The sequence below is a fragment of the Cyprinus carpio genome, chromosome A13, assembly GCF_018340385.1.
Source record: "Cyprinus carpio isolate SPL01 chromosome A13, ASM1834038v1, whole genome shotgun sequence".
In the NCBI taxonomy this organism is placed as follows: domain Eukaryota; kingdom Metazoa; phylum Chordata; class Actinopteri; order Cypriniformes; family Cyprinidae; genus Cyprinus; species Cyprinus carpio.
The window spans coordinates 22,312,162-22,339,154 of record NC_056584.1 but is presented as its reverse complement, the minus strand read 5'-3'; the positions used below and the strand labels follow the sequence as shown (position 1 = coordinate 22,339,154).

At 35.8% G+C, this 26,993-nt stretch overlaps 1 protein-coding gene across 1 annotated transcript; it reads left to right on the top strand.

Annotated features, from left to right (window-relative positions):
* Window positions 1–3,208: 3,208 nt before the first annotated feature.
* LOC109100904 (secreted frizzled-related protein 5-like) lies at window positions 3,209–15,323 on the top strand. Its single transcript, XM_042769375.1, has 3 exons — window positions 3,209–4,085; window positions 9,773–9,850; window positions 14,139–15,323. Exons 1-3 carry the CDS (start codon window positions 3,560–3,562, stop codon window positions 14,465–14,467), a joined length of 933 nt encoding a protein of 310 aa, XP_042625309.1. The 5' UTR covers window positions 3,209–3,559; the 3' UTR covers window positions 14,468–15,323.
* The last annotated feature ends 11,670 nt before the right edge of the window (window positions 15,324–26,993 follow it).

Below are 26,993 nucleotides of genomic sequence, written 5' to 3'. Positions count from 1 at the left end.
ATCACATTTCAGCGACTATGTGATTTTATAACAAACTTCCCTTTAGATACACTGTCAGTAGAAATGCATTTTGTGATTCAATCCTTTTAAACGTAAATTGTAAAATCGACAGCCCCTGTATAGGCAGTCAAAGGCCTCATTAGACAAGACAACATTTTTTAGATCTTGGTTTTCACTTTTTATAAACAATATAAGACCTATTTAAGTCCAAGTAAAGAAAATTTAAGAGATAGATTGAAGGCAAGAGAATACGTCAATAAGTTATCTAAATGTAAATGTCTAGAGAGCACACAATGAGTTGGATAATCACTTTTCAATTTCAAATATTGAATAATTTCAGTAATTGATGTTTAATGAAAAAAATATTTAATTAAAAAAATAATTAAAAAAAGGCTAAAGGCTCGAAAAGCTCTGCTCAACATTAGAATGTTGAAATAACTTTTATTATATCTTCTGATCACACTGCAAAGAGGGAAGTTCCAGTGCAAATGTGTAAAGATTCTTAGATCAAGATGTGTAGGGATTTTTGAGATAGGAAGTCTTATTTTCTGTGAAACTGATCAATATAAATTAAGTTTATGATTAAAATAAGAACAAATATCTGCACACAGGCTCAGAAAAAAAAAAAAAAAAACTCAATTCAAAGAAAAAACAAGTTTTCATACCTGACTGATAGATATTTGGTCTTGTTGTAAACAAACTCATTTAATTTTGTTAATTTTCTCAAAAAAATCTAAACTACATATCTTCATTTTGAAACTGAAACATGTATCTTGATTTCAGGTTAAATATTTTTATTGGATAACAAAAAAAGCTGTTGAAGATCATTTTTAGCAATGCATGCAACATTTAATGCCATGACTTTATGAATTTAAGACTTTTTGCTTTGACTTTTCAAGGCCTTAATTTGTGGAAGGATGATTTACAATTTTGCACTAGACAAGCATTTGATTTGCCCAATCATGTTGCAAATAATCAAAAATAATCAATGAGTAGAACATCTAGGCAGTGGAAGCAAGAAAACCTGACCTTTGCACAAAGGAGTTCACATGGTTACAAATTTGCTTATTATATTAGTGACCCAATTTTTTTTGGCACAATGCTCTTTTGTTTAGAATTTGTCAAGAGCACAAAACAAAAATGTTTATTTCCATGTTTTAAATTCCATTCTGAATCCTAGATTGTCTAATCCAGGAACTTCTTCAGATGCATAAACATTTTATGGTTATAATATATATTTGAAAATGTTCACAATACTTTGAAATGCACAAAACACATTGGAACTTTTGTGACATTTGAATTGTGAAAATCGTTTCCAACGTAAACAAATTTGGCCGTTTATTTCTATTTTGCACTGTGTTACCATTTACATTTTTTTTTTAAATAACATTTACTATAAAGAAATAAACATCACTGACCAGAGCGTTCTCTCCATTCTGTTTCCTTGCCCGGCTTATCAAGAATTTACTGAGGATATCTGGGCAGCAGGCCACCTTTCCAGCACCCTAAAACCAACCCTTTTAATAGTCACTTCAAATCTTTTCTTTAAGCTTTTGGCTGGAAGTGCACTTCCAGCGGTGCTTGAACTTAATCTCTAAACACCGAGCCAATCACAAAGCTGGAGAAAGTTGAAGTGTAGAGTTGAATAGGCAATTAACACAGCACTGCATGCTGATGAAGCCTGCTGAAAGAGTTTGTCTTTTATCAAACTACAACTCCATCTAATGAGAACCTGCTCACACAGCAGTTTCCACTACCTACATCTGAGAGTAAGGAGCTATAGTCAAGGATTATTTATTATGACATTGGAAATAAATCAAAGCCATAAAACTTTTGTTGACTTTTTATAAATACCCTTTTGAACCCCCATCCACCCATGTCTATATGAAATAAATAGAAAGACAGACAGACATAGATTGTTTTTGATGTGCTATTGTGTCTCTGTGTATCGAATGCCACAAAATATTATTCCTATCAAAGCATAAACCGCACAAAGTCAGTTTTTTGGGCATCCCTTGGTATCAATTTTATGTACTGATTCTCTGAAAATTTCTCTTGGACACAAAACATCATCAGAATATTTTCTCCAATAACATTCCTCATCATCACTATAATCTCATTTATATCCGCTGTGGTGATTATTGATTTCTAAAGAGCGTAAAATTGTGCCTCTTTCAGTCTTTGACACAATCTGGGCAGCAGTCAACAGGACTGAATGAGCTTCCAATTCTAGAGAGAGAGAGAGTGGTTATAGTTCAGTCCCGCAGAGATCTGTCCTGGATTGAAAAATGTTATGAACTTTGTAAAGAACCAACTATGGAGGCCTATCAGACAACATTTCAACAGACTTTCTACAAAAATAAGTATTTCTGTATTATTTGCAGCATTTGCTGTCTTATATAAAACACTGACATCTTCTGCCAGCTTGTAAAACTCCAAGAAGTAAACATTCAGAGAGCCTGCTAACCACATTCTGTTAGCTTTCTAGATTTACTGTAACCACTGTTTGCTGTGTCATTTGTATGCCACCCATCTGATGCACTATTCTTGGCCTGTTTCCTTCTTCTCTCCACTGCACCAATGTCTAAAGATAACTTATCAAAACTAGGCTTTATATATAGGCTTTTTTATATATATGAAGCAAGAAAAAGCAAATCTATCTATTTATCTAGCTATATATGTGCTTTTTCTAACACTGACAATACAAAAGCAAACCAAAATGCACATTCAGTAAAATATAAAGTATAAAACCTGAGCTAATAGATAAAGATCTGTCAGTAAGGTTTCTCAATTTGGGCAGCTGTAAGATGGCAGTATGGCCCCCTGCTGCTGGGTGGCTGTGGGTTGAATTTTGGGCCCCAGAGTGTGACAGCGAATGATAGAAGGAGACAGAGAGAAAGCCAGTTTCTATTCACATCCAGCTGCAACATTAGCATATCTCAAACAGCATGGACCAAAAGCCCTGACCACCTATAGATGAACCTTTTTTCTGCCTTCTGATTATTTCCCAATAAAGTGGAATGTGAAAGGCCGGGGCAGAAGATGTGTGTGGAAAATGTGTGTGTGTTCTCAGAGCTAAAGAGAAACTGAATTAGCCTAGCGCACTCCACGCACACATTGTGCTGCAGGACAGCGCGTGGTCTGCCTGTAGAAGTGTCTGCGAGGGGGGTGGGCTGCCAGGGCGCCGCCCACTGCACAGCAGTTGGCTGTGGCTGGGATGGGGGCGGGGCTTACAGTGGACAGGGGAAACCAGTGGGAGGTGTGCGGGCGAGATTTACTCCAGGGTTGTCAGCTCATAGGGCCCTGAGTCCACTGGCTTTTATACACTAGGTGCACTTGAGTCAAGCTAGAGAAGAGCTGAGCTCTGAGATCTGCCACTGCTGCCTGCTACCAGGAGTTTGCATTAAACTGCAGGACAACCAGACTCAAGAACGAGGGAAAACCCAACACTTTTTGTCCTTTTCCTTTTTTTAAACACACGTAAAAAAAGGATTAAAATTCATCTTTTTGAACCACTTCCCCCAATTCCTCTTCTGAATTACACCAGGACTTTAAAAGCATGGCAGAGCAGAAGAGGCAGGTGTCTCTGACCCAGGCTGTGACCCTAGCGCTGGTTCTGCTCACCTCAGCCACTTCGGCAGAGGAGTACGACTACTACAGCTGGCAATCGGACAATGGCCACAATGGCCGCTTCTATGCCAAGCAGCCACAGTGTGTGGATATTCCAGCCGACCTGCGGCTCTGCTACAACGTGGGCTACAAAAAGATGCGCCTGCCAAACCTACTTGACCACGAGACCATGCCTGAGGTCAAGCAGCAGGCAGGCAGCTGGGTGCCCCTCCTGGCAAAGCGATGCCATGCTGACACGCAGGTGTTCCTCTGCTCCCTTTTTGCTCCAGTGTGCCTGGACCGGCCCATCTACCCCTGCCGGTCTCTGTGCGAGGCGGTGCGGGACAGCTGCGCTCCGGTCATGGAGACCTATGGCTTTCCCTGGCCAGAGATGCTACAGTGCGAGAAGTTTCCCATCGACAACGATCTGTGCATTGCTATGCAGTTCTCTGAGAGTCACGCCACTCAGACTCCAGGTAGGACCTACAAGAACATTGTATTAGTGATTCAGTTGTTATTGATTCATTCATTGAAAGGTAGAATTGCCTTTAAACAGGTTTTGATTTCATTAAAGTTTGCATAAATAAGCAGGAAAAAAAATCTAATTTTAACAGCATTATATATAGTTATATTTCTTCATATCCATCTTACTTAAGCATTGTTTCTTAATGAAACATTTGTATGCACTATAAAAAGCATCAGTGCTTCATTCTTGCCAATTCCAAAAAATCTTTTTGTTTAAAAAGAGGAAAATTATAAACATTAAGTCTCCATAGATCTATACAATAAGTCCTATTGGTGGATTTTCTCTAGCTCTGTTTAGCCTGAGGCTCTTGAGAAAGTAAAATTAAGGAAAGCTCTTGGAAGGACAAAAAACTTTCACTATCTAAAGCAAACATCTCATGTGGAATGTGGAGAGGAGCATTCCTGCTGCGCCATGCCTCTCTCTCTTTGTTTAATCGTGCATTTAGGTTTCCAATTAACCAGGCAGCCAAACCCTTTGGATCACTAATTAGTCTGAAAAGTTGTACATTACTTTGTCTCACTGAGATGAGAAGGTCTATTGTAATAGACAGAGGAAGGAAAAGAGAGGAGAGAATGGGAGTGTAGCTAGTGTTCAGGGGAAGTTTGAGCATGGTGCTGAACCACACAAACAGGACAATACACTATAAAAATACATACAAATTTAACTAAAAAAAATAAAAATAAAACATAAAAAGCTTAAAATAATTTTTTAAAAAAGTGTTTATTTTCAGAACCATTTGTAAAGTATAATGAAATAAGAAAAAAAAACTGCACCAAGTGATGCAAAAATTACACTTCCGTGTACAAAACAATGAGAAAAATATGAATGTATCATAGTGTATGCTGTATACAAAATGAATCTTTTTTTTTTTCACATGAATCACATCACAGCTTTTCTTAGACATATAGAAATACATATAGAAATAAAAAACTAACATAACAGTTGGATGCTTGCCAAATGGTATCTAATGAAATATCATTCATATGTTACCCAGAATAGAAAACTTGAATTTACTTTACAAAAATACAGTAAATAAATGAAATACTCCATCAAAAATAAAGCAATTTTATTATTATTATTATTGTTATTATTAAAAAAAAAAGCAAAATTAGAGGTAAAATGATGGGTTTGAGTTAGTCTGTGTAATCATAATTAGCTTTATATATATATATATATATATATATATATATATATAGATATATATATATATATATATATATATAAACAATGATGTCTATGATATGTCTGCAAGTAAACGTGTGTAAACATGCACACAGCTTCTCTTTTCACTACTAAGATTTGATGGATTACAATGTTCTTAAAGAAGAAGAAAAAAGCGGCTTATGAAAAAAATGTGACTCCACGACACTTTTCATACTTCCAAGCTTGGCTTCTGTTGGAAAAATAAGCTCCTTAAAATTGCAGCAAACTTGAGAGCAGGTACAGAAAGAGGGGGACCTTTGAGACAATATCAATTACAAACCATAGCCATTCTGAAATGACATGATACTGAAAGCTAAAAAACTTGCAGAACTAAGTGAAATGTGCTTTCTACATCACAGCTGGATGGGAAAGTAGCTCGCGGCCAAGCGTTTCCAGTGATGTGTGTTTTGGTGAGTGTGCACATCGACGTGAAACAGGATTCTAGAGATAACATGACAGTACAAACCCTTGCTTGACACGGCCAGTCGCTCCGTCCTGCATCCGTCAGCTCCAGCAGACCGGGGACATGAAGAGCTGTTTTTTCCCCTGTGGTTTGAGGTGAAACCCTGGGACACAGCCCGTCCACAACCAGAGCCTCAGACATGCATCATGGGCTGTTTCTGGAGACTGATGTAAACGATACATTCCCGTAAATCACATTGGACAGTGCAGCAAAAATCCTCTTTAAACAATATTGTTCATTTTACAAATAGAAGATTTTCTCATAACAGACAGATAGCAAAACAAAAACAATCCCACTGGAAATATTTTAACATTAATCATAAAAAGTGGCATATTTCATGCTTAATCTCTGTGATTATAACATTTGAATGAGTTTAAACCTGAAGCATGTAAGTTTTTTTATGGAAAATGTTAACATTTTTCTTCTAATGTGCAGAGACAACTTCTAGTAGTGACATTGGTTCAACCAATGGTGTGGGTTTGGCAAGGGCTATTTGTTAACTGAGGGAAGTTTCTGTGGAAACCTGTTTGAAAATCATTATTTTTTGCAGCTTTTTCTTGATGACACTGGTGGGATATACATTATACATTTTACAGAGAGGATTACATTTTATTATAAGAACAGGACTGAAACATTTGATTCGGCCGGACATAATAAGTACAGGATAAAACAAACTAAACAGTTCAGATTAGAGTGAATGTGTATTCCATTGTTTGCAGGATTCTGGTGAATGCAGAGGCGCTGCTGCCTGAGGGGCGATTCAAAGAAACATGTAAACCTGTCTCTGTCTCTGCTCACTCCACATTTAAACAGACATAAATCACAGCAGTTTTTCATCCTGATTAATGTTTGGATTATGTAATGTAATGATTAATGTCCAAAGTGTTGCTGCTCATAACTTCAAGGGTCCAAATGAGCCATAAAATTATGACCTGTGCATAGTTTAAACTGAACATTTCCCTCATAAACTGTGATACAGAAAGTCAGCGATGCAGAAATCGTTCAGACACGGAAACACGTGTAGCAAGTCTCTCTGAGGACACTGTGAGGACTTGCAATGCACTCGTATATCCACAATGACAAACTGTGAAAAGTAGTTAGTGATGGGTTTTAGTCAAGTTCTTTTCAGTAATAAGGAAGACCAGGGCCAGTTGTCAGTATTTACTCCTGTAAAAATATCTCAATATGGGTATATTAAAGCAACATACTTTAAAGTCATGGCTGCAAAAAAAAAAAAAAAAAAAACTGACTAACATTTCCAACATTATTGCCCAGGAAAAAAAAAAAAAAAAAAATATCTTCAAATGATATTTTCTAACATAGTGGGACATGTTGTCACAATATATGGAGTATGTATCACAGGGATGCCAGCCATTAAATCACACATCATAGGCTTTTTTTTTCCTGGTCAAATTTATCCAGTAAAACATTATCGGAACAGCAAAAATGTAAAAGATATATCAAACCATTCTTTCGACCAATAATTTATGAAAAATGCCCTTCTTGTGAAAACACAGTTTAGCCTTTGAAGTAAAATATATTTTCATGAATTCATTGACCCTTGCTTGAATGTGTGGTTTACATGTGGCCACTAAAGTCCGTCACCAATCACTAAAAAAAAAAAAGAAAAAAAAAAGGAAACAAAATTTAATTAAATACATACCTACATATGAGATCAGTTGTTTTCCAAAGGACTTAACAGAGTTTATTCAAGTTTATTGTCGCAAAATAATATTTAATATGACTGAAACAAACAAATCAGTACAGTAGGTTTTATAACTTTTAGGTTAAACTTGTTTTGGTCTGTAAACTTGAGTTATATCGTACTACATGAACTACATTTTTAGGTTACCTGACAACAGGTTTTACATTGCAGAAACCGGTTTAGGACTGAGCTGTTAAGCATGTCACTAAAGCACTTTTGCTGATTAAAAAGTTTTCTTTCAGAAGCAGTTCTGTTGATTCCTTACACGTTTCAATGAACATGAGAAGGAATTCAACAGGAAATTTAGGGAATAGATTTAAAAAAGCCAGTATTGCTCTGATATCACTCAGTCTCTGAATTGGCACTTCTTGCAGAAACTTGGTTTGCAGATTTACCCTTTCTCAGTCTCCTGACACATGCTTTGGCTCTGTTTCCACCGGGCATCCTGCCAGTGAGCCACCCTGCAAAACAGAATAAATCGCTCTGCAGTGCAAAGACATTTCAGCTTCATGTATGCAGTTTGCTACAGCATGCGAATATGAAACAAAGTTTCCTCCACAACACACTCACTGTGCACAACTCACCAAACACATCACGTCTCCGACTTGCCGAATATTCCATGTATGGGAATTTCTGCTAAGGGTCCAACTGCCGATTGAAACTTACAGACGGGTTCAACTCCCTATGACCCATGCACTGTAGCCTGGTGAACTGTGACCCCTCTCCTCATTATCTACCGCTATGGCTGTGCTTGAGGCTGAGGTGATAAACTCTGACCCTTGGTTTTTAACCTGGAAGGGGGAGTCTGAAGATGAGCCATGTAAGTTCTTGTTACCAGATGCTTTTGTTTTGTAAGCTTAAGGGAGTACCAGCTCTGAGTAAATGACAAAATCATATTCACCACCTCAGAGATCAGATCCACATCCATGCAAAGCAAAAAGTTATTAGGTTTATTATTATAAGTATATATATATATATATATATATATATATATATATATATATATATATATATATATATATATATTTCCCAAATTTGCTTCTCATGTATATTAAAAAAATGTCTTATTTATAAACATATCACTGGAAAACAATACAAAATACTCATTAGTATAATGACTTTTTTTTGTACTGATAAATGTGAACTTCTAAATATCTAAATATGTGTACAGTATGTGTGTTATACAGTAATACTAAAGTCCACTGAACAGAGGTTGATACTGCAGTAGGTGGCACAATAAACATCTGTAGCTTCACTTGCTGTGTGTGACAGCTTTACAGTTAAAAATAAGATCAGCAAATAGCTGTCAGCTCCAAGAAGGTCACGTACAGCTGTTTGCATGTTCCAGTGAACATTTTTACTGTCAAACTGCTGAGAAGTATGTTTTCACAGTGACCTCTTAAAGTTTTACCCCTGCATTTGTCTTCGTACATCTGCAAAGGGTGTGAAATATTATGGTTTCTATAATATCCTGAGACATCCTGTTTTGGAGAGGCCAAAAGTATTTTCTCAGGTCCAGTGATATGCAGTCGAACTGGACATACACTAGTGACACTACAGATCTGTAGGGATATGATTTCATAGTGATGAACCACTGAAAGTCTTAATCTTGTTTTATAACTCCCCTTCCTCTGTGAGGAAATAAAACTAGCAGCTGCCAAACCTCTCCCTCTCATGGCTTCAAACGCTGCGGATTAAGCTCCATTAGCACTGGCCTGCTGCCCCCACATGAGTCCAGCACTGAAATGAAAGTGCACGAAACCAACCCCCCATTGGAGTTTTAGAATCAACATAATCACATCATTTTAGTAAATATGTTTCATTTGTTTGTGTGTGTCTACTGTGGTTAACTGATGATAGGCTTCACTGAGTTCATCTTTCACTGAACTCATGTATCATTACTGATGCCTCACATAACAACTACAAGTAAGCAATTCGTAGGTTGATTTCACAAAAGTGTAAACATGGCAAAAAACTTGATCTATCCCAACCATCCTGAAACAGCAACACCGAATCAACCAATTGCACAAGTTTGGGGGCGGGGACTATCAGTTTGTCAGACAAAAATATATGTAGGCAGGTTGAATTATTCATAGGTAAATAATATTTCTGAGTTATTTTTGATGTTACTACCTGAAGTATGCAATATTTTTAGATTTCCCAAAAGATTTCCCCCAAAACAAACAAGTCTTGCAGTATTCTTTAAATACCAAAATGTTTTGGCTAAATGTTCTAGACACTAACTTTCCCTCTCTTTACCCTACAGTTTCAAAAGTGTGTCCACCCTGTGACAATGAGTTGAAAGCTGACACCATAATGGAGCACTACTGCGCCAGTGATTTTGGTAAGATATTAACTTTTGAGACATTAAATTTGACAACATTAATAACTTGTCTCTAGAGGAATGATCTCTTCATAATGACATAAAAATATGTGATGAAAAAAAAAACTGATGAGAAAGTCTGCAGTTTGCTAGCATGGGAAAGTGCCCACTTTAATATATAGGGTGAATATAAAAAGGTGACCTCATGAGAAAAAAAAAGATACAATATGAGGAGGTTGTTCTATTAATTGCAGTAACATTACTGTGCAATAATGAAAAGTGATATATTTTTAAGAATAATAATAAAATTAGCTATTCACAATAATATATTTAATATTTTGAACTGCATCAAAACAGGAAATATTGTACAAAAATAAAAAATACAATATTTCATGCTAGTAGCAATGTATCATTAAATTACAGAATTAAATTATAATAACATATAAACATATTTTCAAAGTAGAGAATTTGAATTCAGTTAGAAAGATATCACATTCCACGTAAATAATATACAAAACATTGTATTAATAGATTTGAAAGCATGGGACACATGAGTTTGTATGGAAAGGACATCCAGTTTTAACGGTGTTGGAGGATTCCTGTTGTAATAGTTTTGGATTCTTTATGGTTCGTTTAAAGTGATGTATTCTGACTGGAGCTCCGTTGATCTGTCAAATGTGAATCTCTAGAATGAGTCTCTGGCATTGAATAAAAGAGTTTCAAGGTAAAAAGTCATTTGAAAGCCTTCCCTATAGAGAGCAGAGGATTACAGCACAGTAAAGCCACACATACGCCTGACTTATCTTTGGCTGTGAGGCCTATTGCTCTTGGATTTGCATGTATTTTCCAGATGACACCAGAAAATATTGTTAGTAGTAGTCTGAGTGTTCTTCTATGTTGTAGATTTTACACATTATAGTCAGAAAGCGAAGTCCAGACATCAGAAAATGAGTTATAATGTTTAAAAAATTCCACTATTTATGGCTCTTGAGATCTAATACTTCGTATATTGAAAGTAGAATGCATGGCAGGATATTACCGCTTGATTCATTTCCTCCCTGATCACCATCTCACGTCATTGCACTGGTACCTGCTCACATGACTTGTTTGTTGACTAGTGCTGTACAGTTTATTATGATTGTAAGTTTAATAGTGCACTCTGTTAATCTTACTCGGATGTTATGGCCACTTTTAACAATGTAGCAGTAATCAGTGTATCAACACATTCTGGACAGTAGCACACTTGTCAAATGATTTAAGGTTTTTGCATGTGCAGACCACTGCAGAGAAAACTCTCCATTAGAGTGTATTACTGGCTCTAAACACAGCTGATTTTAATTTGATCTAATTTTAATTTTGAATAGAGCTAATGAAATGTATTGTTTATAAGTTTGTTTTTGAGATTTTAAATGGCTCAGTTTTATATGTGTGATTTAGTTTTTTATCTGTGATTTGTCATTCTCCTTTTTTTAGTGAGAGCTATTTACATCTCAGGTGCTCAAATAATAAATAAAGATAATAATAAATATTTTATGTAATAAAATTCCTTCAATTTATTGTTATTTAATATTTGCAGTGAATACAGTAAAATACAATGACTAACCAATGATTGATTTTAAAATTATGTTGGTGATCTACTTCTTTTAGGACAGAACAGAATATCTGTCCCATTGTAAAAGGAAAGAACAACAACAACAACAACAACAACAACAACAACAAAACCTGTCATTATTTACTCACCCTCATGTTGTTCCAAAACTCTATGATGCTTCTTTCTTCTCTAAAACACAAAAGAAGAAATTTTACTCTGATATCTTTTTTTTTTTTTTTTTTCTGAAAAAAGAAAGTCAGAATTAAAGTAAGTTAATGATGACAGAATTTAACTCCTTTGGGTGAAGTCAGAAAAAAAAAAAAACCTGTGACCTCAGTGGTTTAAACTTACTTTATTTCCCTCTCTAATGGTGATTCTGGGGAAACTTAAAGACAAATGTTTTTAATCACGTTTATATAAAGAATGCCTAATTAGAGTAAAGTGCAGCAATAGAGACTCCTTTCTTTAAAGATTCATCACAGCTCTGCACTGACAGGTCTTTGAGTTGAACAAAAGCCAGAATTAATTAGAGCATTATCACGAATCAGCTAATTGTATACAATGCATTTATATAATTTCTAACTTAATAAATGCTATTAAAATTGTCCAGAATGATTTAAGTGTTTATAGTGGTCTACCATTTTAATGGTTTTCACAGGCTAGGCTAGAATTTCATCCATTTCAGTTAGAAAATAAAGTAGTAATTATTGTATAATAATGCAAAACAGTAATGTGCATTTTGATGTTTTGATGTTCCCTGCCAGTTCAGTATTTTTTTAACACTAAATGTTACCAGTTCTAACGGTCTTTCTCTATTGATAACCCCTCACCCCCAAAGCTCTATTCAAGTCTATTGCTTGGCTCTGGCTTTGCACATATAGGCAAGGTTTGATTTCAGAATTATTGAAAGAAGGCTGCAAATGCTCAGGGTGACACTTTTCCTTCTTGCCTTCCTTCATCTGCTGTCAGACCTACTGCCAGCAATTTAAAGCAGCTCTTGTGGTTTCGGCTTGTCACCACGATATTGCCCAGTCCCCACAAGCATTATGGGTCATGAGTGATCACCTGAATCAGAGAGAAAAACCCAATATGCCACTGAACTACAGTTAGCCATGTGAGCTGTACAGTTATTTTATAGTTCTACTTAGCTGTGACTTAAAGTTAATGTGTGCATTTACTGTATCTAGTGAAATATTTTAAAATACATTAAATATATATGCTACATTAAGAGAGAGAGCTATAAACAAGTGATTTGAATCCTGACTTCCCCAAAAGTTTAAATAAACACTGTGGCTCTGGGAGACTTCAACATTTTTTGTTTGTTTGAGAGTCCTGACACAGCTACAGTAGGCCTACTACTTTCTAAGCAACAAGATTATACTGAAGCAGGAACTTACACCATATTTAGACACAAGAAATTATGTCAAATGTAAGAAATCTTTAACAAAATATTTATGCCAATACCAAACATCCCCATGCAGATCAACTAAAATCAGAGAAACCATTTAAACATACATTCTGGTACTTCCAGAGAAGCGTGAATGTTGATTATAGTAGACAAAAGAGCAATACTTACACTGATAATGCATAAAATCTCAAGATGCTTCAGGATAAATGCTGATGAATGTGCTCTCAGCAATCTTGCAGCATGAGTTCTGTTCCACGACATCAGTTACAGGTTTTACTTCCAACTCTCATGTTTAATGTCAAATGCAACATAGAAACAAGTGAACCTGAGAATGTGGATCACTTTTATTTTTTTTATTTTTTTGAATGGGATTTGAAGCAGAGGTTTGGTTTCTAATCATTTAAATGCATTAAATCAAATCATGTTTATTAATTAATTTAATTATATTTTTAATAAATAACAGGCAGATAAGTTAATTCTTAATAAGGAAAAGTTACATATGAAATTTTAAAACTGAGGGTGGAAAAAAGGATGGGGTAGGCCACAGCCATAAAATAGTGCTAAAGATTATTGTAATCCTCTGAAATGAGTTCCCAACATAAACAAGACTTGTTGAAATTTTCCAAAAGAAAATGAAAATGTAATCACCAAAAACAAAAAATAATAATAATTATGAAAATTTAGAAAATTTTCCAAGAAGGAAATTTTGGTGGTTTAAGTGGTTGGGCTACTGAAGGGGTGTTTGCTGTTCACATCTGTCTTTGAAACTTTCTGTTTTCCTACTCTCCGTCCTCTCCTGGGTGAGTGCAATTAGTGCCATCCATTTTTAAATGATGCTCCTCTGGGGAGATGTAAACTATTCCAGTATTTCTGGATAGCCTTGGTTCTTCCTGTGTGCTCGTTGTGAAAGGTCTTGTTGCTTGAGACAGCAGAAATATATGGGAGAACCGGAGTGTGAGCACGTGTCCCATAAGAAAATTTCCCATTCTTTCCAATGGATAAAGTAAAATGGCGACAAATAGAACCCAGACTTTTCCCCAGAAGGTCTCTCAGGTCTATCCTTGGTGTTTTTAAAGGGACAGTTCACTCGAAATGAAAATTCTGTCATCATTTACTCACCCTCATGTTGTTCCAAACCGTATACTGTTTCTATTTAACTTGTTTACCTGCATGTCATGTGACCATTAATCCACAGCAGAGAACCGTGAACATGCAAATCTGTTGCAAATTACTGAAAATTACTGTTCGGCTGACAAAAAAAATTGGGAATCCCTGCTCTAAGTCTCTTTCTTTGTATATTTTATCTACAGCACTCAAGATGAAGATTAAAGAGGTAAAAAAGGAAAAGGGCGACCGCAAACTCATCGCAGCACAAAAGAAGAAGAAGGTTCTGAAGATGGGAATACTGAGGAAGAAAGACTTGAAAAAGCTCACGCTATACATCAAGAATGGAGCAAACTGTCCCTGCTCGCAACTGGACAATCTTGGGAGCAACTTTCTCATCATGGGCCGCAAAGTGGACCAGCAGTTACTGCTCATGTCCATCCACAAGTGGGACAAAAAGAGCAAGGAACTCAAGTTTGCCATTAAATACATGAAATCTCATCAATGCCCCACTTATCACACGGTCTTCCAGTGACCAATGACTCTTCTGCCTACAGCAGGCCCTTCGTCTTCCAATAACTCTTTCAGAGACCACATCCATGCCTAATTCCGACAGTTAGAACAGATGTATTTCATTACTCAAGAAACGGCTTTTGGAAACTGCTTAGGACTTAATTCATCATCAAGTACAGCTACAATTTGTTGGCAACTGTATCTACATAAAATTTATTGTTTATGAAGCGATCAGCACACTTATGATGCTCATGCATATTTTAGTGAAACTTTCCCGGTTCCCTCATTCAAAGCACAAGAGATTTTTCGGAGAACACTATCAATCAATGTGAGAAAAAGAAAATTGTGAACAAGAGCTTTAAAGAGCGCACTAGCTTAATGAGCTCATATTTGATTTAAATGGCAAAAATCCACTAAACGAAAAAGAACGAAATATTGCCAACTGTTTTTTTTCTTTTATTTTTTATTTGTATCTTTTATTTTGTAGAAAAGGAATAAAAAGGTTTTATTATATACTACGGAGATACAATCGTGATCATTAGTGCCAAGATGGGACAGCTGTGGCTTGAATCGTGGGAGGTAAGAAAGATGAAGGATTGTAAAGCGTTGGTTAGGACGGCAGCCCAAATACTTCAACCGCAGACGTGTGAGCAAGTTCGGACCATTTCTCTGCTCAACATATCAGCCAAGCTCATGACAGACTCTGGACTCATTCAAGCAATTCGGTTGGTGAGGTGTTTGGTCCTTCTCATCTTTTCTATACAGTATGCAACATTATTTTTTACTAAAACTATTATATATTGCTACAAATATACATGGTATGGAAAAAGCCTTCCAACATTACATCTGAGTTCAATGTAATAAAAGTTCAAATCTCACTCTGCTAGTTCTGTTTAATCAGAAAACAGGAACCTTTTTAACAATATTACCTTATGTTGTTGGCCACATTTGCACATCGCAAAGATTTTGTCAGTTTTTTATTTATCTTTAATTAATAATAGTTTATCCAAAACTGAAATGTTTACTTACCCTTGGAACACAAAAGGAGACATTTTCAGCAGAAAATGACTTTCATTTTGATCCTGTCAGACTTTAAATATAGCATATAATTTGTCCAAACTACTTTTATGACCATTTTATGGTGCTTTATTGTGATTTTTGGAGTTTGACAGCATATGTACCACATTCAGTTTAATTGTATGAAGCATAGCATCTCCAAAACATTCCCTTATTCTTTTCCATGTAAGAAAAACTAATACAAGTTTGGAATGACATGAAGGTGGGTAAATGATGACAGAATTTTTCTTTTTGGTGGAACTAACCCTATAAGGCAAAGCGCTATTCATTTAAAATAATGACAATGCTCAATATAATTACACACCAAAACCACAAATGGAGATGCGATGAACACAGTCTAAAATAAGGAATATTTATCAGACAGCTGAATCACCAAAATCAGATCATGACTGACAACGCTACAGTAAATGCATTTCCTCTTGCCAACAGCTGCTCTTAAGAACAAACCTAAGTGCCAACAAATCTAAGTGCCAACCTGTTTAAACAAGACAGAGCAAAGGACCAATTCAGTGCCAATTTCTGTAAGAGTGAATAGGAACAAAAAGCCATGAAAAAGCAGTGGAATTTATCTGAGATCAAGAAGCAAATGCCTCCTCCAGCGGGTACTGGCATTGAGAATCATGGATGAGCAACCGTTCATTACTGGCCTATTGTCTGTGGGGACCTGCCAGCTCATGCCACCCCCACTTCTCACATTCAAACACTCTCAAACACAGCTTACATCATACCAAACACAGCACCACAGTCTAATCTGGGCTCCTGCACATGCCCTACAGAGTCACAGTGCTGTCTCAAACATCAGGTGATCACCAGAGGTGTTACATACACATTCAGGCTGTTCAATTACAGGATGTGCACCACCATGCAACTAACAAACTGCTATTTGCACCACTCTTACCAACTTTAATTAGGTTTCCCACCTCTTTCTGACCAATGAATTTTGTTCAAATTACATTTGTAGCCAACTGGCATCTAGTTTTATACATATTCTGTAGTATATGTGCATGTGTTTCTGTATAAAGAAATATGTACATATACACCAGATTTCAGATTACCTTCGAAAGGAAAAATTCACCCTATCTATTTTCTAAATGCATGTAATTCATCCGTGCATACTGTAGGTTTAATTTTTTTATTTATATTTTTTAAATGTTGTGACCTTGTAATGTTTAATCAAAATGTCATAACTGGTCTTTCCGGTGAAACAATAGACTTCTTCAATCGTTTGAATCATACTCATCTCCCTACATTTTTGAGTATAGTGTCCACATCTTAAAATCCAACAAGCAACTGATGCATAGAATCTGCCTGGCATTTATTTATTTTTTTTTGATAATGTTACACCTGGATGTACATCACAATAGTCAAGAAAAGATCTGTCACTACATCCGATTCATCACAACTTTAAAGGAAATGAAAGATTCACTGATAAAATTGTTGCAATTTGTCAATAAGATCTTAAAGGCTTTTCAGAGCTCTCAAAACTACTACAACAGATATTTTTATTCCAATAGGTCAAGGAATAAAAATTCTTTCTTCTCAAGAACAAAAAAACAATAGGTCAAGGAATAAAAATTCTTTCTTCTCAAGATATATATATATATATATATCTTGTGGTCCGCATGACTTGTGCACTATATTCAGAGTCTTCTGAAGTGATGTGATACAGTAGCTCTGTGTGATGAACAAAATGAAATTGAGGTCATTATTTACAGATAGTCCTTCCTTTAGTGAGCTGTTAAGCACTGCAGATCATTGAGACTTGACCAAATGATTTATTGAAAAGAAAAAACCAGTGGCGTACAACAATGAATCAGATTCTACAACCTGTACAAATTTGAAAGTAATGGAGACGTGCTCAATTAGACTAAAAAGAAAGAGAGGAAAGATCCAGTGAGATGTGAACATGGGATAACAGTGCAGGAGAGAGAGACAGGACACCAGAAGAGAAAGAGTCTTCTCATAGAAGCTTATCAGACGGACAGTCCTGGCTCCTCACTCTCATCCTTCTGTCAGCATCACTGCAAAGGTCACTTACCGTAATTAAAAAAAGGCCTGACGGCAGCAGACAGGGGGAACAGGGCTCCGCTTTGTGCCAGATGACCGATGATATAAACAGCCCACCACACCAGCAATCAAAAGATAATTTAGACCCTCTGTCAGCTTCTGTGTCGTACTGATTTCCCTGAAAGGTTAATATCACCGGGAATGCAGGGCCCAGCCAAGATCGGACTCCAAACCCTCACTTTCTGTGGTTTTATCTCACCCCAGTAATCTCGGATTCATCAGCAGAGATGGAGAATGGTGCCTTTGTGTTGTTCAATTGCTGCTACTGTGCTTGCAGGCGCATTGTTGATTAAAAACCGGCTGAGAGATCAGCAGACCCTCCAGTGCCTTTGCGGACATGGAGGGATGAATTCAACATACCACTTGCGACACTTTTCGGGTACTTCAGAGCACAAACTAATCTTAGTCATAATCATAACCATCTGCAGTCTTTCTGAAACCAGGCACCAAAAGCAACCAAGGCTCATTGTCTCTGTCAACATTTCTGCAAACACATGACATTATCTTGCTTCTTGAACATTTCTCATAACTTTAAAGTGAAATATCCAATGAGTGGTGATAAAAGCGTGTTAAGTTTTATCTGGAACAGATGAACATGAATCTGCCAATGTTTTATTAAGTTGGCTATTATATATACTAATTATACTCAGTTTGGAAATGAAAAGTTCAGTAAGTGGCACTAAAAGGTTAATGCTCTACCACATTTGAAAGCATCATACCACCTTCACTAAACTCTTCCATAAACAAAACCGACTGTATGAACGAAAGCATACGTGAGATAAAAAAATTAATAAATAAAAAAAATAAAAAAATAAAAAACATTTTCTGGAGCAAACATGACATTTGAGTTTGCATTTACAAGCCTTTGAGCACCCCAAGCACTCTCCATCGCAAGTGCAATGCTGTACCATGTGTGCTCCCAAGCAAGTTTACGACGTTAGAAAAGTCATACATATAGAGCTAGTTATGTGATGCAATCATCAAGATGTGTTAATGTTTTCTGAATGTGTTTTACTGCTATTAGCAGTCATTTTAGCTGAAAATTATTTAAATATGTACACATACCACACACACACTGGGCCTCATCATGAAATAGAGCAGAAACATTTTTGTGCAATTCGTCTATAAACCCATTCTTACGTAAATGGTTGCATTGAATTTGCGACAATTTATGTAAGAATGTTTTTATGGATGATAAGCACTGACATTTGCTCTGCTCATGATTAATGAATGTGGTCTGATGAGTACATGTAAGACAGGGAATTACAGACAGGATGCTTTTGAGCTTTGGCAACAGATTTAAGCTGAAGGAAAGCTCAAGAAACACTGAGATCAGACCTAACTTTTCCATCCAATGTTTTAACACAGCATGTTTGAATAGTTCTAAAAAACTCTGGCCAAACTAAAATGTCTTATAGGAGCTTCAAAACAGGTTTGCACATCTATTGCATAGAGCTAAGCATCTCTCAAAGAAATTATAGTCAGTGTTGGGGAGTAACAAAAAAAGTAAAAGAAAAAAGAAGTGCAACAAAACATCTGCGGCATGAACGTAGTGTACCTGATTTTACACTGTACACAATACTGTATCCCACAATGCAGTCCACTTGACTCAACCTTCTATTTAATGAACGAATGAACCAGAAGTCCATATTTTCATTCTTGTTCTAATTATGCCTGACAAGATTTTTATATTCACTATATATTAACTATTGTTACACTGAATGACGTTTTTTTTTTTTTTTTTTTTTATAATTAAAATGCAGCATACATTGTGGCTGATATATTGCTATTTATTACTGAAAAAAAATCAATAAATCGAAACTGCCACATAGAAAGCAGTTTTTCAGTGAACATTTTTGAGTGATATGAAAACATAACATTCACTTGTGAACTGATTCACTTAAATAGACAGTTTGAAATTATTCATGAAAATGAATTATGTTAACCAAATCTAAATTAGTATAATGACACAATTTTAGGAAAATTGATGGGTAAATAAAAATTACATGAAACACTGTTGCTTAATTTTAAATATAATTTATGAATATTTGATATAAACACTTGAGAAGGCAAGACCTTGCACTCATTCTTGATATAAACTACACTATAGAGACATCAACGTGTCTGCATTCCTGGACAAACTGGATGTGTGGTGAGACAGCTCTGCTTTGAGAGATGGGTGTTAATGGGAGCTCTTTTCCACAGGATACAACTAGACCCTCCGCAGTGGAAGAGCTCATGGCTTCTGACTTGAAAAATCATTTGAGGCAGACACAACGGTCGACTCTAATCAGCAGCGCAGAATTAATTGTGAGCACAGGAGCTCAGAATTTAGGAGCGCAGCATCTGTAAAGTCCATCATGCCACTGCAGTCCCGCCGACCGCCTCGCAGAACAAACACGTCCACCGGGTAGATTTACGCCTCTATGGAAAAACAACAAAATCTGATAAATAAATCCATTTCCCTTGCGAATCATCAGCAGTGAGGCTTATCTGTCACTGTTTTGTGAGAAGTACCAACACAGGGGCCCCTGAAGTGTCAAGGTTGTTCGAAAGGTCACACAGAGCGAAAAGCCTCCGTGTTTTGAAAGCAGGGTCGCAAACTTTGACCTCTAGGCCCTGAGAGCCCAAACCTGGGAGGGCCGCCCAGGCAAGAGTTAAACGGGGACCACCATCTCTCGCTAATTGACATAATCTGTAAACTCCAGTATCTGCCCCCGTTTCTCAGCCGAGCGGGTGGGTTAATCAATAGAGCTGAGACGATGAAGGGTGAGAGTGGGCCAGCGGTCTGAAGCCATTCATCCTTTCCAAAAGCTCCTCTATATATGGCTTGAGGAAACCTTGACAAATAAAGCTATTCTCTGGCATTATTCATTGGGAATGGCCGGCTGCCATGTCTGGCTCTTGCGACCCACTCCTTACAGCACACACTCAAAGTAAGTTCCCATGAGGCAAGTGGAGGGAAAGCACAAAGCCCCTTTAGCAGGAGAAATACAGCTTTTTATCAGGGTGGTAGAATTGGGGTCATTAGGGCTGTGCCACCCCCACACTAACCTTTACCTCCCTCATTGCTGTAGTCAAGCCCACCCTCCTTCCTCCAGAAGTCCCTCATTCATATGCATAAGTGGTCTGAGAAAAGCTGCTGAGGAGCTCAGCCACTGATGACCTGCCAATCAATCTTTCACTCACAACTGTCAAACAGCACGTATACGATGGGCTATTGGACTAAATCACTATGCTGTGTTAGGCAGAAGTGTCTACAAATACCAAAGCTATTAGATGAGTTGTGTTTCTTAATAGTGAAGTGGTAGCATCTTTTTGAGATGGACTGAAATGATACTAGAAACATTAGAAATGTAAAAATCTGAAATTAAAATCTTATATTAGAGTTAAAAATCTTTGAAATTATGCATTTTTTGTAAATAATTTGAAGGCCAATTTGAAAGGAAATGTAATTTTAAAATTTTTAACAAATTTTTAATTCATTTAGTTTATTATATGTTTATTTTATGTTTTTGTAAATTTTTTTGTTAAGTATATTTAAGCTATTGAAATGGCTGAACAGAATATGAGGGTTATATTTATTTATTTATCTTCACTTTTGTCACTTTTAAAACATAGAAAACAGTAGAGTGAATATGTACCTAAATTCAGCTAAAACCAAACCTGGACCTTTTTGTTAGCCAACAATGAGGAGGACCTTAATTAAATTCAACATCTATATGTACAACTTGTGATTGGGTGCTTCAGGTCACTCTTTTAACACAATAAAAGTACCAAAATGCCATTATATCCAGAGGTGCACATAAGTGGTCCGCAGGTCCGCATGTGCGACCAAAATAAGAAATGCGCTGTGTACATAAATTCAAAGCGCACATTTGCGTACCAACATGGTTGACAGATGTTAATGCACAATTACCATTTTAGATCGACAAACTGAACTGTATAAGATTTATATTCAAACTGAAAGCATAAATCTAGGCTACCCACTACCATTTTCAAAGCACAATGCAAAACATTCACTGACACACTACAGTCGGCAACGCTAAACCTAGAAGTGCATACTGCCGGAAACCTGCCAAAATAAAAGCTTGCTGATTTTCAGTTTGAAAATTATGAAAGTTCAAATAAAAATAATAAAAATAAACCAGGCTGAAAAAAACGTATGTGCACCCCGATTCAAAAATATAAACTATAGCAGTGTCACATTGTAACTCATAGCAGAATAGTTAGCACAGTTAACTACACTTTTTGCCCAACACTGGCTAGCACTGCAATCTATGCCTGCTGTCTGAACATGAATTCAGTGTCAGAGAAAATAAAAAGGAACACTGACGATGGCAATGATTCAAACAGATGGTCTATTCTACACTAGTTTCAACCAGACACAAATCTGTAACACATCTAATATGTGGTAAAAATCATGATGAGCATGTGACACTACATCTACATAAATGGAAACAGAAGATAAAATCAAGTCCCCACTGAAAAATAAGATCAAATTAAAGACAAACATTTATTTGCTAACAGCAAATGCATCTCTACAGTCTTCCAGAGGAAAGACACATTACAAATGAGTTGTGTTAAACATCTGAATTGTTTCTCCTGGACAGTAATGAGATTATTTATTTATTTATTTATTTATTATTTTTTTATATATTAAATTGATGACTTGTATAATGTCATGTGTCTCCAACTTGTATTTCTCAGATTTTCCAAGATACCAAAGGCTGCAATCAAAATTCACCAATTTAAATGTTTTAAGAATTGAAAAACCCATCTTGGTCAACCACTCACAAATGGATATCTTTTTCTATTTATTATAGACATAATTGCATGAATGCCCTTTTCAACCCATCCCCTCAAACCGCCTACTTCCATTCAAGCATATAATGCTCACATTTCACAGTCCAATCAATTCCCAATGGATCAAAGTCCCACCATACTTTTTTTTTCTAGTTGAATATCCTGTTTCACTCAAAAATACATCAGACTATGTTAAGCAAAATCTCTTGCGAACAGCATGACTTTAATGTTATAGCTCCATACTCTTACTCTATGCCAACAATTTTCTCATTTATTCAGGGATTAAAGGATTTCCATGAGATTCTCTGTGAGCACCTGGATCTGTGGGACCAGCATGGATCTGTCCGCTGCCCCCAGAGAGAGGAAAGCACATCCACCTGGCTCTTGCCCAGAAACACTCCTCAATGCCTGCCTTTAAGTGAGTTGAACATAACGAACAGAACAGCATTATGTCATCCCACACTTCACATACTGTAGGTGTTCCCCTGGACTCCATCTGTAGCACGGAGCTCAGGTTGCTCATGCCCACAGGAAACAGGTTGATTAACAGGAAGAGAGCCTTAAAGAACTTTGCAAACTACACTGTAAAAAAAAAAAAAAAAAAAAATTCCAGGGCATTATCCATTTAGTTTCCTGACATTACCTTTAACTTAATAAAATGTGTAATTTGAAATACAAGTTAAACAAGTTAAATCAATATTGAAAATTCTTTCATATCAACACAGTACATTTGCCCCCTTTTACTGAGTTTTCTTAAAGTGTAGGACTACAGTATGATTGAAGTACCGCAGTATGAGAACAATGTCAGTCAGAAGGGTCATTCTTAATAATAAAAAAGCACATGCACAAATTTGTATGTGAAATCTGTATACAAACATTCGCACCAAATATCATGATTCACCAATAATTAAATAACGAAAACTTTTTCTAAATTTATGAAGAAAAAAATAGGAACAATCGATACCACAAAAAATCACATACTCTGAGTAGCCTTATAATAGTGTTAAGATTACATTTTATACACAGATATTTTATCATAAAAGGATAAAAAGATTTTTTTTTTTTTTTTTTTTTTTTTGTGAAAAGTTCTCCTGTGTGAACAAATACAAAATAATCCACAAAAATATTAGTAAATGATAATGCATTGTCTTTCAATACAATAAGGATCCAACAAGAACAAAACGTGCTTGACTTTCAAAGTCAAGACTCAACCCCCATAATTCACACCCTGCATACTAGTGAACTGCAAAGTGTGCAGTATATACTGTAATATTTCTGAAGTATGTGAAGTATGCCATTTAAAACTTCCCATGAAGTAAATTACAATAACATATAAAAGCAGCTGCAGCAATAAACCTTATTTAGGTTAGATGCCATATTTAATTCAACATTGATGAAAATGAAAAGTTGAAGTTGAATCAAGTTGTGAAAATTCCATCTAGGACCTTTATACAACGCGTAAGTCTATCCCTTACAGACACGTTTTCATCCACGTTAAATTTAATATGCTGTCTACCTGACTAAGGTGTGTAAAAGCATGCATATAACATAACTCATATTAAACCCAAGCTAAAACAAAACATGCAGACCAGATATATTACAAATATGGAGGCAATATCTTTGTGCTGAATCAGAGGCTCCACCTGGAGGAATCTCGCAGCCCAAATTTTCTGGCAAACCAATCTAGTATGATGGGAAGGGCAGGGTCAGATTCCCGAACTAATGACTCATTCACTGAACTGAATCGATCAGAATGGTTACTGAATCAACATCTGATTTTCTCAGGGAACTGCAAGCTATCATTAAATTAAGGTATATTAAGTTTTGTGTCATTATCATTAACATCACCTAAGTATGACTGACTATCCATGAAATACTTTTTAAAGGAATACTGTCCTGCTGAATTTCTACGTCAGCCCAAGTTAGTTATGCTGGTTAATCCTAGACTATCATATTTGTGACAGTTCGAATCATCAGTGAATTGGTTTGTCCAAATGGCTCTCTAAATGTAGTGTTGGAAAGTTTGAATCATTCTAATTAATTGGTCGGTTATATATGGTCCTCTCTCATATGTAGAATTGGAAAGTTTAATTCTTTCTAGTAAATGAATTCGTACAGACAGTTGTTTTAACTATACAATTTGAAAATGTCTCTGCATGACATGTAACATTTCTTTACTAGCTTTAATTTTTTAACCAATTTCTCAGTGCATTCTATTGCATTATTTATTTATTTTTATTTTTTTCTGGTACTGTAGTGAAGTTTACGGAAGAGGATTAGGGCCAAGCAATAATAAAAAAATAAAACCATCTCGAGATTAAAGTCATTATATTGCGAGATTAAACTCGTTAAATTTCGAGAAAAAAAGTCGAAATACAATCTTGAGAATAAACTCATTAAATTTCGAGAATAAAGTCGTTGTGTTTCGAGAAAAAACTCGTTAAAATTTCGAGAAAAAAAAAAGTCGAAATACAATCTTGAGAATAAACTCATTAAATTTCGAGAATAAAGTCGTTGTGTTTAGAGAAAAAAACTCGTTAAATTTCGAGAAAAAAAAGTCAAAATAATCGTGAGAATAAACTGATTTAATTTTGAGAATAAAGTCGTTGTGTTTCGAGAAAAAAAAGTCGAAATGAAATGTAGAGAATAACGCATTCGATCAGTGTTCATTGCATAGCCTATCAAGGACATGGCAGAGTTGGATCACTTAGTCAAGCTATATTTAAGACTTTCTTTCAGTAACAAAGAAATACTATCAACTTTAGCTAATTATGACACAATAATAATAAGCACACGAACTTTAAAGAGAATTTGCAAGCGGCTAGGTCTTTTTAGAAGAAAAAATCAGTCCAATTTGTGCGATGTAGGCTACTCGCTTTTGTCCAACATGAAATGACAACCAGAGGACAAATGCAAGGTTTTGGCTGGCTTCACCCAAATGCACTCTGGCACTTGGACAGCTATGATAAATTAAAACCGTACGGCATTGCCATTAATGGCGTGTAATGTAATGAGTTTATTCTCAAGTTTGTATTTCGACTTTTTTCTCGAAATTTAACGAGTTTTTTTCTCGAAACACAACGACTTTATTCTCGATATTTAATGAGTTTATTCTCAAGATTGTATTTCGACTTTTTTTCTCGAAATTTAACGAGTTTAATCTCGAAACACAACGACTTTATTCTCGATATTTAATGAGTTTATTCTCAGGAAAAAAAGTCGAAATACGATCTTGAGAATAAACTCATTAAATATCAAGAATAAAGTCGTTGTGTTTCGAGATTAAACTCGTTAAATTTCGAGAAAAAAAGTCGAAATACAATCTTCAAGATTTTTATTTGTCACATACAAAAATCTTGAAGATTGTATTTCGACTTTTTTTCTCGAAATTTAACGAGTTTAATCTCGCAATATAATGACTTTAATCTCGAGATGGTTTTATTTTTTTATTATTGCTTGGCCCTAATCCTCTTCCGTAGAAGTTTAATGTTTATATAATTAAAATTGTTAATTAATTTAAAAACAAAACTATGGCCCTGGTTAAATTATGAACTATAATTGAATGTTTATGGCCTTACTTTTAAACTTCATTGTAATGACTTTTTGTGAAACAAAGGAGAGAAAAGATGGATTTGAAAAAAAAAATGAGACACAAATATTGAGCTTATGTGTTTGTACAGCAGAGCCAAGTCACAGATTTAAATGATTTATGAGGGACTACAATGTTTTCTGCTCAGCTTTCAGAGGGTTTGGAAGTCTAATACCCTAATCAACTCTCAATTGTGAATTTGAGATCTCTGTTCATACATGCCATGATCTCTTTCCTAAATGAGTAGTCATGCACTTCAAAATGAATCAGAAGGGCTTATCACAGTAGTGTGCCCCTCTGTTTATGAGGCTGGCAAGAAATCATGTGACACATTTTAAGTGCCAAAAGAGTCTTTCACGGCAACAACCCAAGCCAGATCTAAGAGATCTGAGGTTTAGCTGATATCCTTGGCAAATGAGCACTGCGATACATCTCACACCTCACGTTCCTGGTGCTCAATCTAATGAGCAGCTGACACAAATTGAGCCAGACAGCCTTTCTTTCTTAACACAGGAAAGATTTTTGACTGTCATGTATGAGAATGTAGAAAATGTGGTGGTGGTAAGGTGGACATTTGGGCACGTGTAGCTCTGAAATGAAAAATAATTCATATTTTATTTCTGTTTTGTTCATTTATGCTTTCATGCAACGTGACACAAAAGGAATCCACATTGAATTTTAAATGTAAAGAATGTATTGGTATCTAAAAGGGTTTGTGAAGTGGTGGTTTTTCTAATTCTGATGAGTGAATCATGCAGTCAACATAAAACTGTAGCCCACCCTACAGTACAAATAGATATAAAATCAGTTCTAGATCATGTTCTTTGGCATATGTCCCAAAGTATGAGAGGGCCAATTTTTTAAACTTTTTCTATTTTATTTTGATCCAAAATCATGATCCGGAAATCAATAAAAGAGTCTGCCATCATGAAAGACATATCAATTCTCTAAATGCACTGCCCTACACAAACTCTCATTCATTGCTTCTTTGCAGTGCATTTAGAGAATT